The sequence below is a fragment of the Pisolithus orientalis genome, assembly GCF_024613125.1.
Source record: "Pisolithus orientalis strain OTSU chromosome Unknown F5J12scaffold_60, whole genome shotgun sequence".
NCBI classification, from domain to species: Eukaryota; Fungi; Basidiomycota; class Agaricomycetes; order Boletales; family Pisolithaceae; genus Pisolithus; species Pisolithus orientalis.
This window is the reverse complement of record NW_026260841.1, coordinates 103,682-116,642: the sequence shown is the minus strand read 5'-3', so window position 1 is coordinate 116,642 and position 12,961 is coordinate 103,682. Positions and strand designations below refer to the sequence as shown.

At 49.2% G+C, this 12,961-nt stretch overlaps 2 protein-coding genes across 2 annotated transcripts; one reads left to right on the top strand and one right to left on the bottom strand.

Moving 5' to 3' along the window:
• The first annotated feature begins 5,816 nt into the window (after window positions 1-5,816).
• Window positions 5,817-7,818, top strand: F5J12DRAFT_863453 (uncharacterized protein). Its single transcript, XM_051746969.1, has 5 exons — window positions 5,817-6,214; window positions 6,322-6,740; window positions 6,793-6,947; window positions 6,985-7,117; window positions 7,223-7,818. The coding sequence occupies exons 1-5, from the start codon at window positions 5,933-5,935 to the stop codon at window positions 7,578-7,580; spliced, it is 1,347 nt and encodes a 448-aa protein (XP_051595165.1). The 5' UTR covers window positions 5,817-5,932; the 3' UTR covers window positions 7,581-7,818.
• Window positions 7,819-7,846: 28 nt separating this feature from the next.
• On the bottom strand, window positions 7,847-10,349 carry F5J12DRAFT_915763 (acyl-CoA N-acyltransferase; the record flags this gene model as incomplete). Its single annotated transcript, XM_051749164.1, has 7 exons — window positions 7,847-8,818; window positions 8,935-9,212; window positions 9,266-9,330; window positions 9,398-9,473; window positions 9,542-9,631; window positions 9,719-10,049; window positions 10,102-10,349. The coding sequence occupies 7 exons, from the start codon at window positions 10,347-10,349 to the stop codon at window positions 8,086-8,088; spliced, it is 1,821 nt and encodes a 606-aa protein (XP_051595164.1). The 3' UTR covers window positions 7,847-8,085.
• Between the last annotated feature and the right edge of the window lie 2,612 nt (window positions 10,350-12,961).

Sequence of the window (12,961 nt, the reverse complement as noted above, 5' to 3'; positions counted from 1 at the left end):
CTCTGGAAACATGTTCTGGCCACTACATTTTCAACTCCAACAAGCGGAACGGTGCAGCATCCCATCGGACTCAAAATAAATTACAGTAGTTTTAGCAGTATATCAAATAATTAAATAGCTAAGTCTTGAAGAACAATGCCCCACGAATCTCTCTGCAAAAATCTCCTCAGACAACTTGATGAAGCTAGCTTGGAAGTAGCAACGGCCAGGCTGGAAAATGTGTGTCACAAAATTGATAGTAGTGATAATAGCGACTCAACCACAACATATGGGGATTCCAATTCATCTCAGAGCATCCTCTTCGTTACTCCGCTGTCTCCAATCTCTCCGATCTCGATGGATTCCAACTCCAGCATTTCTGATGATACAGACTCAACGGTTGAGAGGGATAGGCGGTGTGGACGGCTCCTGAATGTGATTGAGGCTCTGAAGGATGAAGTAGAGCGTGCACGGGTTCTTGAAAAACCTGCTGTACCATTGATGCGGTCATCACAGCTCGGCCTGCTCGACCATTTTGCTGACCATCACCCTCATCTGTTCCTTAGATGCCTTCGTGTATGGCCAGAAGTTTTTGATTGCATCCTTGATCAAATAAGTAGCCACCCAATATTTCATAGTAGCTCTGAAAATCGTCAGTTGCCAGTCGCCATTCAACTCACAACTTTCCTTTTCTGTGCAGGGCATTATGGGAATGCAGCATCGCCAGAGGACGTGGCCCAGTGGGCTGGGGTTAGTGTGGGATCGGTGATCAATTTCACCAATCAGGTCATGGTTGCGATACTGGATGAGCATGACACATTTGTCAATATTCCCCCTCACAACTCAGAGGATATGGAAAGAGCATGTACCTTCACTGAATCATGGACATGTCCAGCATGGAGAAATGGCGTCTTTGCTGCAGATGGCTCATCAATTCCACTCTTTGAAAAGCCCCAAATATTTGGGGAGAGCTTCTATGACAGAAAATCCAGGTATTCGCTCAATTGTCAGGTGTGTATTCCAATGCATGCAAAATGGAATACTTACTGCTCATAGCTTGTTATCATGCTGCACAACCTTCTCATGGTTGACTATGGGCTTGGTCACCCTGGAAGTGTCCATGACGCATGGATGTTTCAAGGTACTCACATCGCATCACGACCAGGAGACCTTATCCTCGAAGATCATTGGACCTGGGCAGATAGTGCATATCCCATGGAGGAATGGTGCACTGTTCCTTTTAAAAAACCCAAGGGTGGGCGGCTATCTCGTGATCAGAATTTATATAACAAATATCTTTCTAAGGTGATACTTACCTCGTACTGGTATGCATGCTAATTGCATTGAAAGGTCCACGTCCATGTTGAGCATGCATTTGCTGCCTTGAAGGGTCAATTTCAGAGTCTCTGCAAGCTGCGCTTGAAAATCCGGAACAAGAGGGATGTTAAGGTTGCAGTTTACTGGGTAATGTGTTGCATCATCTTGCATAACATGGTGATCCGTTTTGAGGAGGAAATGGTTGGCATCGTCGAGCCCTCGAGTCGGTGGGCAATGGAGGAGGGGTCGGGCCAACAGGATGGTGACATGGTCATGGTAGGAGAGGCTGTGGGAACACCGGGTCAGTGATTTCGAATGAGGCTGTTAGATGGGCTGTTCCAATATCTGGGGCATGAACATACCTAGTGTAAACGGACCAAAATGGTTGCCATATAAAGTTGAGGGAGTGTAGCTAGCGATGCTGTAGGAGTCAGCTAAGTCCCACCCATTGACGATGAGGGTGTGTAAGGGGTCTTCACAGGATCCAGGTGCTTTACGACTGACCTTGGAGAAGTCACTTATGATACCACATGCATTCTGCAAATGAAATGTACCCTACATTGCATCTTGATACAGTGTTGGGGTGAGTATGGGGGAGATGGAGAAGTAATACAGTATGGGGCGAGTGTGTACTTAATGATCATACGATGCACTGGGACTGAGAGACAAGTACAACAGAGAAGATGACGAGCTGAGTGGAGATGCGACAATGGATTAAAAAAAGAAACAGACGTGATCGTGAAGGGTGGCTGGCCTAAGCAGTGGGGTCGGAAGTGTTATGCTCGGGCACGGTGACTTCTTCAAATGGAATAGGCACGAAGCACGAGAGTAGGGAAGACTACGAGCCGAACTTGTTGTAACTCCTATGGCCAAGGTTTTGCTGAAGTCTGACAAAGATCTTGTCTAGCTGGCGAAGCCCTAAGGTTGTTCGCGCGGAGAGAAGATAAGGACGAGAGCAATATGATTAGCTTGGTTGCAAGTTATCGAAAAACTGCAGATACAGGACGAAGTATGTAGGATTATATACTCCTAAGTATGAGTACCGTAACAGTCGTGAGCGACGTGTATCCGCAGTAGTCAACAAGGCCATCAATGAAATAGGAACGAGTCACATAGAGTCAGACAGACAAGAAAGGAAAACCGATCAGTGCCATTTGGCCAACCTGTGCCAGGGCAAACGCGACCGGATCTATAGTACAACAAGTAAGCAATATAAACAAGTCACAAAGAGTCACCAGAACAGGAACAGAACATCCCATCCATCAGAGAGGGTGGTGGAATACTGGATCATGAATGGCGAGTCTCGACAGGTATTGGAAATACCTGGACAGCGGGTGATCCGAGGCCTCCACGCAACATACGAACTCCTAGGACGACAACAAGAACGAGGGACGCAACGAGGCACGTGATGCACGTGACCGCCAAGAGTCGAAAAAGGAAGGACCCCCTAAGCGGGCGTAACAGGAAGATGTTGAGCCAGAGCTGGCGCCACTCTTCATGAGCTCTGCAAGTTGAATCTTGAGTCGAAGGGTTTCAGCCTCCCTCATGAAGGCGTTTTCTTCAGCATTCTTCAGCTCGATATTGAGCTTCCGGAGCTCCTGCTCCCTTTGATGCTTATCCTCCATGTCTTTCCACTGCATCCTGAGTTGCTCCTTCCTCAACTCGAGCTCCCGATCCTTCAGCATATACTGCATTTTTGCCAGGTACCGTGCAGTCTTACCAGAAGATGAGGATGCTAGTATTGACTCAGCCTCTTGACTCATGTCGATGACCTGGCTTTGAAGTTGAGACTTGTTGCAAGCAACTGGGAGAGAACTTGCCTCTGTTGATGTTGTCTTGGATGATGAGGACCACGGGGTCCTCATGACAGCCTTCCCCTTGTGGGAAGAGCTAGATGATGATGATGCAGAGGAAATGATGCTTCCAGTGGAAGTGGGGGGATGAAGGTATGGCGATTGGCGGAATGCAGAGCGATTATCCAAGAAAGGTGTGCGAGACTTGTGAGGGAGGGAAAATTGAGACCACACCTCAGGAGTCAACGGCTGAGGATATGACTGCTGATTCATTAACAACGATCCATTAGTGATGTCCCAATAGAAACGCACCTGATCACTGTGAACCGACACCAAGTCCATGTTAACATCCTCTCCATCTCCAAAGCTGGGGTCTGTGCCTTCCAGATCAAAGATACTATCGGCAAATTCATCCCCCTCATTCATGACTAGATCACCAACATGAGACATCCTCTCGTTGACTTCACCATCCTCCAGATCTTGATCACCACACATTTCCTTGGTCCCAGTATTTGAAGGGGTACCTTCATCCACCAGAGCAGCGGGTGACCCCACTCCCAAGTCTGAAGTCTTCTGCATACTGGATGATTTATTTTGGACAATGGCTAAAAAATCTTCAGCGCGATTTTTGTCTGGCTCGGAATTAATCAGGTCAGAGTCGAAGGAGGGGTTGCCCTGCCAGATGGAATGCAGATCATCGTACCAGGGTAAAGTGTTGAGAACAGCTTCTGTAATCATACACATCAGCGACTGTAATCCCACTAGATAGATTGATAACTTATGATGGAGATTTGCATAGCTTGCATGACCAGGCATAATGCCTTCCCCTGATTGTTTAAAGTGTGCACAGCACTTGTGATATGATCCCTTCAGCCTAAATGATTGTTAAAAAATCACAAATAAAATATGAAGAGACTGACGTAGTGATGCGGTTGCCTACGCTAACTTGGAACTTAGCAGGGCCTGCCATGTACATGTCCTTGTAGTAGGGATCATTCTTGAATATGACTTCGGCAATAATTGCTTGAACTTCTTTCTTGTTATGGCCCACTGGCCCCTCATCAGGTGAAGGTGGTGAGACGGTTGTGATCTTATCACTAAAAAGGATTCTCCGGTTTGTGGGATGGGTGAGCAACCAGTTGATGAGTATATCAGTATGAGGAACGTCCCAGTTGATGTTCTTCAGCTGAAGACCTTCTGTAGTAGATGTGTCACCAGTAGTGGTGACAGCCCACTGGCTGGATGAAGCCGGGTTCTTGCCCTTGGTTCTGCCACGAGTAGATCTACTGCTCGATCCATGACCAGAGCCTGAATTCCCAGTGGGTCTGTCAGATCCTCCTCGATGGGCTTGTTCACTTGAAGACACCATGGGCTGACCTGAGATTGCTTGTAGGCAAGCAGAGCGCTGAATGCATGGTTGTAGAGGAGACATAACTTTTCAAACTCCGCAAGGCCAATGCCAGTTGCAGATGCCATTCCAGAACAATTCCAGAGCGCTTCCAGCGCCACCTTGAGCGCCACTATTAAACAAACAAAAATAAAACAGCTGATTGAGCGACTTTTGCAGTTATGTGCAGAAAATTTGCAGGTGGCTGTGCCCATAGCCACTGACTAAGCAGGGCACGTGCACGGGGAAGCGAGCGAGTCAGGGCTACACGCACTCCTCGCCCGTTCCTCGGGACTCGTTTCGATGCTGCTACTAGCCACTGTACATAATCCATGTAATACTGTAATGGGTATTTTGCCAAAAAACGGGCCCAAATTCGCCAGGCCAGTGATGTTGTGGCGCGAAGTGCGGTCACATGAACACACCCTCGTAGGCGCAGGTGGCAATTTGCAGGTGGCGATGCCGTGGGAATTTTCCCGAAGGAGCAATCCCGCCACCAGGCGGAGGGGCTGGGGAGGGGGTCGAGCGTTCGAGCAGGGCCTGTGGGGCATCACGACCTCGTGGATTGGGTGGGATGACCGGGGAGGGTGTCGACGAACTGTGTTCACGTCCTGCCTATGTTTATCTATTTTATCTGCCCTCCTAGCTAGTGCAAAGTGGTGCAAAATGGCTGTACTGCAAAAGTCGCACAATCAGCTGTTTTATTTTTGTTTGTTTAATGTTACAGATGCAGCGTCATAGTATGCAGGGTCCACTGCCAATGGGAGAAGTACGTTGGCTCCTACTCTTCGTAGTGTGGCTATGCGTTTGTTGACATCTCTAAGACAGCCCTTTCACCGGTCGAAGGCACCCTTTAATTTCTTTGACGCCCTTAACTGGAACCCACCACAGTAGGGGTGAGCACACTCAGGACAAATCGCAACAAGACAGAACGTGGACAGGTGTGTGGGATTGGACAACCGAGCGTACGCTCTGATACAGGATGATAGAGAAAGGAAGAGGGAAAAGAAGATATCCCTGCGCATACATGTAGCACCGATATATATACCCCCAGGATCCAAACAGTGCAACACAGCGAGAGGGATCCGCATGCCCAGACAAGGAGATAGGAGACGTGATAGTGCGGTGCGACAGGAGATGTGACAGCGTGAAGCAGTAGCGTGAGCGTGAGTGACGCGTGAGTGGTAAGTGTACGCTTACATTAACTATGCCTGGCCACCTGCGCCTCGCTTTCTTTTTACCCGTCTGATCTGTCCTCGTCGTCGTGGGTGTAATCTACCACGGACAACAAAACATCCAGACCGCCACCAGCAGATTCGCTCACAGCGTCGAGCACATCAGCAGTACGCCCTCGAAACATAGAGAGGCAAAAGCATTGCTGTCTCGACTACATGTATTACCATGATGATGCAGTGCGTGGTTGTGACCTTGGGACTATCGATGACTGGGAACTGGAATGTGTCGTGTCATCAGCAGAGTAACTGACATTGCTTTACCGGGTTCTGCTTGCTCACTGCTCTATCTCAGTGATCATCATGCTTTCCCCATCCTCGAGGTCCGCAAAGTGACTTCACCTTCAGTGCGGTACTTGCGGGCGCCCGAGTTGCTAAGTCGTCCAACTGTGTCCCCCTCGTTTCCAGTGCCCGGTTCGAGTCTAGTTGGCTACCTAGAAGGAGATCAAGATGTAAGCAATTGTTCATCAATCTTACCCGGGTTCTCTCATCACATAATACCTGGCGTCGCAGGCTCAGCCTGCGGGCTACATAGTCGACGGAAATGGAAAGTCATCGATCGTAAGTTACACACGTGACGAGTATCTGGTGTGACCTCATTCAGATCCGAAAGGTCCCACCCTCCGTCAGTCGGGTCCATCACTATTGGTGTCCGCAGGATCACGCCTCCGAATATGTCACACTTACTTCATCGTACACAAGTCTTCCACCACTCGATGCCGTAGGACAATTTCCGGGGTACCCACAAGAAACCGGAGACGTTTCAACATCTGGGGATCTAGACTATGACTTTGCTAGACCAATGGGTCTTGGCTCCATAGCCCCCTTTCACGATCACACAGCGGGCGAGGTAATCAACTCGAACGCACTGTGGTTGGGGCATTCAAGCCCGCTGCTGCCCTTACTTCAGGAATTGCGTCCTTCGAATGACTTCACCAGCGAGAATGTTCCGTCAACTCCAGAACAGATCCGAACAGAGATGCAAGACCCAGTTCGGTTTCTTTCCAGTTTTGCAGAGAAACCGATAACACAGTGAGTCCTTTCTGTGATACGTCTTGTCCAACTACCTCACTTCGTGCCTAAGAACACACCTCGCGAAACCCTTTCCTTATGGATACCCAACCCCAACCCAATCTAACTCAACCTCTTACCCCACCGTCGACGATTACATCTCGTCCCATCTTGACCCAATCTCATCCTTTCAGTCCCTGCATGGGTACCTTGGAACCCCCCCTCCCCGTTCACCCTCACTATACGATGTCTGCACATCTACCAGGATTTCATGGATTCCGAGTTGGGACCAACATGGAATCGCGCACAACCAGCACCCTCGACGATCACACTGCACGCATGATCTTTGATGCGGTAGACGACTATGGAAAGATTGATACAAGCAAGTACAGTTCTGAGTAGGTTGTGGGCCCGTGTTCACTATCACTGGGGCCTCCAAACTAACTCCCATCGCCACCCCGCGAACTTGATTCGCATGACCAGTTTTCCCACGTTGAGGACAGAAGTCTTTCAGGGCCATTCCACGATGCAGGTCGTTCTGCCACCTCTCAGTCTCGAACCCTGACGACACTACCAAAAACACGCTCTATCTGCGATCGCAATGTATGCAGTCCCTGTGGCTGGCGGAATGACGATGGCAAAGAATGCGGTATACCTATTACGTACGGCGATTGCAAAAACCATCTTGCCGCCGTCCATAATATCAAGAACATAGCATGGTATGTTGAAATCATCTGTCGGTGGTGTTCTTCCAAGGCACAAAAGAAGGTGAAAAGGAAGAACATGCTTAGGCACCTGAGAGAGGTACATTTGTGTCACACGCGCCCAAAGAAAGATCCACGCGCTTTACGCAAACACTAATAACGGCTCTCCTCTGCGCTGATGTAGGGTATTGTTTCCTTGCCCTAACCAGGTGTACTTTTGTGACTGGTAACTTCATGACCAACTGATTTTGCCGGTTGGCAAGCCACCACGTAGCTTCCACTGCTCTCATGTCTACTGTTTTCCTATTTGTATCACTCCCCCCTCTGCTCGTCGCTTGTCTTAAACTGATGTCGTATAGTGGCTGCTCATGTACTTGTCTGTGTCTTAATTCCCGTCGTGCGTTAAGCATCTCTTACGTGACTCAAATGGTCCGACTTGGGAAGGCTTGTGGACCTCACACCACCCATTGCTACATACCGTGAGACGCTGCAAGAGCACAAGAAGGGGATATACCCAATCGCGTTTGAGGCCCCCCGCCCCCTCCGCTCTTCCCTTGGTTACGACAGCTCTGCCTGATAATCTATACCGCCGCGCAGCGGAGAGCCTGAGTTAGACCAGCGTCAGAAAACCTTGTAAAGGCCCCGCTTCAACATATCGTCTATCACAGCACATGTGCTAAACTCAAGCACATCTCCTTCACATGTCGTTCTCTCGCGACTGCCTCAACCATCTCACGCGTGATGGCCATGACAACCCGTTCACTCTGCTCCTGATCCTCATCTTCCATCTTATCATCCTCACCCACACCAGCATCACCATCACCATCCCGTCGAGCAACTACTCGCACTCTCTCTAACAACCCACACTCCGCTAATGCAAACGCCGCATCATCGACCCTCAAATTCGTAGCACAGGCGATATCAGCAAGCGTACATCGCACCACGACGTGCGACGTGGCACTGCCATCGGGGTTGGGTGTGGTGATAATCTTGCGGAAGGCGTTGTGCATTCCAGGTACTGGTGCGGGTGCAGGTGTAGATGCAGGCTTGGTCGCGGAGGTAGAAGTGGGCGGCGTGAGGCTGTGGGAGGCGTATTGGTAAAAAGAAGGGGAAGTAGGAGGGTGGGGCAGTTCCCCGTCGAAACCCTTTGGGGCGCGTTTCCGTTTGTGATGGGTCGACATACTTGTTGACGAAGGGATATCCTCGGCGGGAGAAGGAGCCAGTTGGGTATGATGGAAGGCTAGCTCGGACGGGGGCTGGGAACGTTGTGAGTGGGATAGGGGAGCCGAGTGTGTCTGAGGGATTTCTGTAGGCATTACGCCTTGAGAAAATATCGGTGCCGATCCGTCTGTTGTCACTTGGGCACAGTCGTTTGGGAGAACGGAAAGAAGACGTCTACAGTGCAGATCCATATCGAGGACCATATCGAGTTCGCGACGACACAGAATGAAGATGAACGATAGGTATGCAGTGGGAAAGTACGTGGGGATGGAACGATGGAGATGACCCACCTCAAAAACCTTATGATCGTAGCAACCCAATATGTCAGGTAACTTCTCAGTCCGAGATCAGACAACGGTCGTTCCGGGGTACCGATCTTCCCTGCGCGTCGAGAGAGTTCGTAACCTAAATGACATGTGTACACCAGTTTGTAGGTGAGACGAAGATATGAGAGGATGAAGGAGGGATACGTGCTGAACTCGATCATGAGCATTCCATACCCTTTCCGTTGGTAAGGCGGCAGGACGACTATACATGCTAAATTGTAGTCATCGTACGAGTATTTCTCCTGGAAATAACTGTGAACTATAGGTTGCATGAGCTGGACACGATATGGATCACCTTGGAGAAAAATCCGAGTACGTGGTCGCGTTGCGAGTCTGCGTCGGTCAGGATGTAAAACAGAACTATACGCGAGACGAAGATAACAAATTGACCAAGCGGAAGGAGAGTAAGATAAGACCGAGAACTGACAGTTATCACAGTCGAAAAAGAGTGTCTTGACATCGATGAAGAATTTACCGAACAGGGAGAGATTTTGGCAGTACAGCTAGTACATGTGCATAGATATCGTCATGCGGTTTTTGGTTTCGATCGTCCGAGGTTGAGACCACATACCTTTTCAATTGCCCCGTCGATCTCCCATATCGTATGTGCCCCACGCTGATACACCTTTCTACCAGGAGGATGTCTCCTATCGCATTTCCGCTGTCAATAACGAAACGGCCCAAAGTTTGAGCATCGTCGAACCACCGGGCGCGTGCAGCCATAACAAGACTAAGTAACAGTGCTCACAACATGCATTTCCCAAACAGGCCCCTCCGCCATATACTTGAAACACCGGTCACAGACCCACAATACCGATTTCTCGCCTGTCAAATGTGACCGAGTTAGTCCGCCTGCGAGAAGATCGGAGGTGCGGCCGTGAGAGCGGAGAGTGGTGCGTTGAACGCCTGAGATTTTCGGTGGGCGGCCAACTGGTTTGTGGGGTCTTGCCGAAGGGACATTATTACCGCTGGATGTTGTTGGAGATGCGCGAGATGATGGTGGTGTGTTGTGGTCACTGCGGTGGGCGGTTGCAGGGTCTTCGAGTTCGGATTCTGTTAGTGGGTAGGGCGAAAAGTACCTGTTCGACGCCAGTCAGCCAAGGGGACGGTATAAACGGCATAATGTCATACCATGTTTTGATCTGCCACTGTCCAAAGTTGACCTTGTCGAAGTTACGGCGGGCTGTGATCTGCCTGTGTTGGACCTCGAGTTCGTCTTCTTCTGACATTATTATCTGTGGGGTTTTTCCACCGCCGCGACCGTGGTCGAGGCTGCCAATGTCGTCGTCGTCGAGACGTGGGCATGCACGTGGATGGGTGATTTCTTCGACGTCCGAGTCTTCGCTCTCTCGTTTCCGGTCGACCTCTGTTATGTTCATCGTCGTAATCGAGTTTATCAAGTTGTGTGTGGAGACGCAACCGAACCTTATCTGCGCTACAGTAGTGTCAATATTTCCATTTCCCATGCGACGACCACCATGAACAACAGCAGGTCCGTCGAACGTTGGGTGCGCAAAACTTGTGGCTCTCGTTGGGTCACTACCAGCACATCCAACACAGTTCGACCACCGCGAATTATGTATTTGTGTACGCCCTTGTCTTCTTCTCGACATCGTACACGGTCTACTGGGTCTATCGGAAGTGGTTCTCGAAGGACGCTACCCGTAACAACATCAGAACTGACGTTGCCATACGGCAAGGTAGCAGGACGGAGCGAAGAACAGGAATCGTGCACACGGCGGTGCGTAGTATGTACATACTCTTTGCACATCCGTTGCTAACTGGCCCCGACGACGAACGACAACAGTAGATACAGGATACAGTACACTTGCTCATAACTTGCGCAGCCAAATCTATGCGACGAAATGTGACATGTGACACTATTTCCTAATGAAGTGCTGTTCCAGCTTACATCAAGTCCAGCAGTATACATGGGTATAGCATTACAATGGTGAACCCAAGCAAGGCCAATGGAAAATCAAGGAATATCAAGGTATAAGGCCAATAGTGATGGACGTGCACGCATGCTCTTCGTCATCAAACTCCACGCCCGATGGCAAGTTCGTGCCATGCCTCCGCAATGGTTTCAGTGTTTCCACCCTGGAATGTAGACTCTCCAATCTCTTGCTCTTCCTTTGGGTCGAGAACTTCTTCCATTGTTGATGGCGATCCAATTCTGTGGCAGGTCACCCCAATAATTATCACATACTCATCGTCGCTGACAAGGTATCTCGTACTGTATAAAACAGCGAGGATTGCTTAAACCCTCTACATGATGAGCAAGTATATTGGATTTACTTAACTACATAATAGAGCGAATCCCCGATATGATCAGATTGACAGGTCACATGGCACCTAAGGGAAGAAGACCGCATTGGCAACAGAATTCGGCGCTAACGGTGTTTGAACGAGTGGTGGCACATATGTAGCCAAGGCGGTTCTGCTGCATACGCGAATGCCGGGCCATCACATGATTATCAGGTGGCCGCAGATTAACCGAAGTTAGGGGAGGAAAATGTAGGTCATGGGGCATAAGTACTATGTGCTGTAAATTCTAGGACGACTTTGACAGCACACTATGCCATCTTTGCAGATACTTCTCAGAGAAAGTCAGATCGTGATGATCAGCGCAGACCGTAGAGGCATTTCATACTACGAAAATTACCACGCCATACTTCGGTTCGTCTTGCAGTGCAAGACCCTTGGAGTTGCTATGTAAGGCAATTCTCAAACACAGAAATTTCAAGGAGATATACCCATTCAGTGAGGCAACAATCAGACTCGTTGAACCGCAACAGCGGTATACTGTGGGTGCCGGTTCAGCCACTGATACTTATGTATTCTGATTCTTCCGGATCCTGGTGACGTGTTATCATTTCAAACTTAATCGGCTCCCATTCCGTGCACAGAGTACGTTTAATAGCGGGACCTCAGACACTTCGCGGGTAGAGTGCTCGGATAATATTCGGATTGTCCTGTTCCCCGCACAGACTATACTGTATGGTTTGCTCATCCATCCTATGATTCCCATGTCAACATCCTCGACACTGGTGACCGCGTGCACGACGAGCCACAATTACCATCTCAACGGCCACACCCACCACAAACGACGACAACGACAATGGTCGCCGCCGCATTAACCTCGACAGCCAACACCTGACATCACTACTACCTCGACCTCGGCCACACAGTCACCCATGGCCACTACCGCCACCTAAAGCGACGACGACGATGGTGGCGGCAACACTGGACAATGAGTGCCCCCCGGTGACAAGGTTGGCCATTACGACCATGAGACAACACGCGACGACGAACCTGGACCACCACACCTCAATTACTGTCCCCCCGTTCCCCAACGACTATGAGCGCCACCATAAACACGAACACTGCCACCCCCTCTACCCCGACCACTGATAACGACAGCGGCAATTATGTACATAGCACCGTCTGGTCGCCAGATTAAACAGGGTGGTCAATAATATCTAAGTATTGTATCCGTGCAGTAACTGAGGTCCTGCTACGGTAACGTACTCCGTGCACAGAGTTGGAAGTACATCAGGAAACTAACACTTTACTATTTTTGACCTTTTTGTGACTCTTTTTGACTTTTTTGTGACTATTGTGACTATTTGTGACTTTTTGGGAAGGAACCTACTATCTGTACTTTTTTTTTGACCATATACAGCATTTTGAAGAATGAAAAGAGAACAGAATCTATTGAGACAACTAAGTGATGATATATCTAAGCCAAGAAGACTAGAAAATGTCTGAAAATTCAGAGATATTGAGCCATTGGTGTGATGCACACTGTCTGAGAGAAAAATCACAATATCTCTTTGGAACCTCCATCAGTTTGAATGTATGTGGTATCTACTGAAAGCTATGAATTAGGTGGTTTGAACAAGACCAAAATCAGCAAGAAAAGTGCAGCCATGCCTGCAGGACATGGGTAATGATAGTAGATTCCTTCCCAAAAAGTCACATCAGTCAC

Bases quoted from the DNA above. Each gene is read 5' to 3' on its own strand.
- F5J12DRAFT_863453 (XM_051746969.1), top strand. From the start codon at position 5,933: ATGTGTCGTGTCATCAGCAGAGTAACTGACATTGCTTTACCGGGTTCT. The intron at 6,215-6,321 runs GTCGCAGGCTCA...CAGATCCGAAAG, and splicing joins CTCATCACATAATACCTGGC to GTCCCACCCTCCGTCAGTCG. The intron at 7,118-7,222 runs GTAGGTTGTGGG...CGTTGAGGACAG, and splicing joins ACAAGCAAGTACAGTTCTGA to AAGTCTTTCAGGGCCATTCC.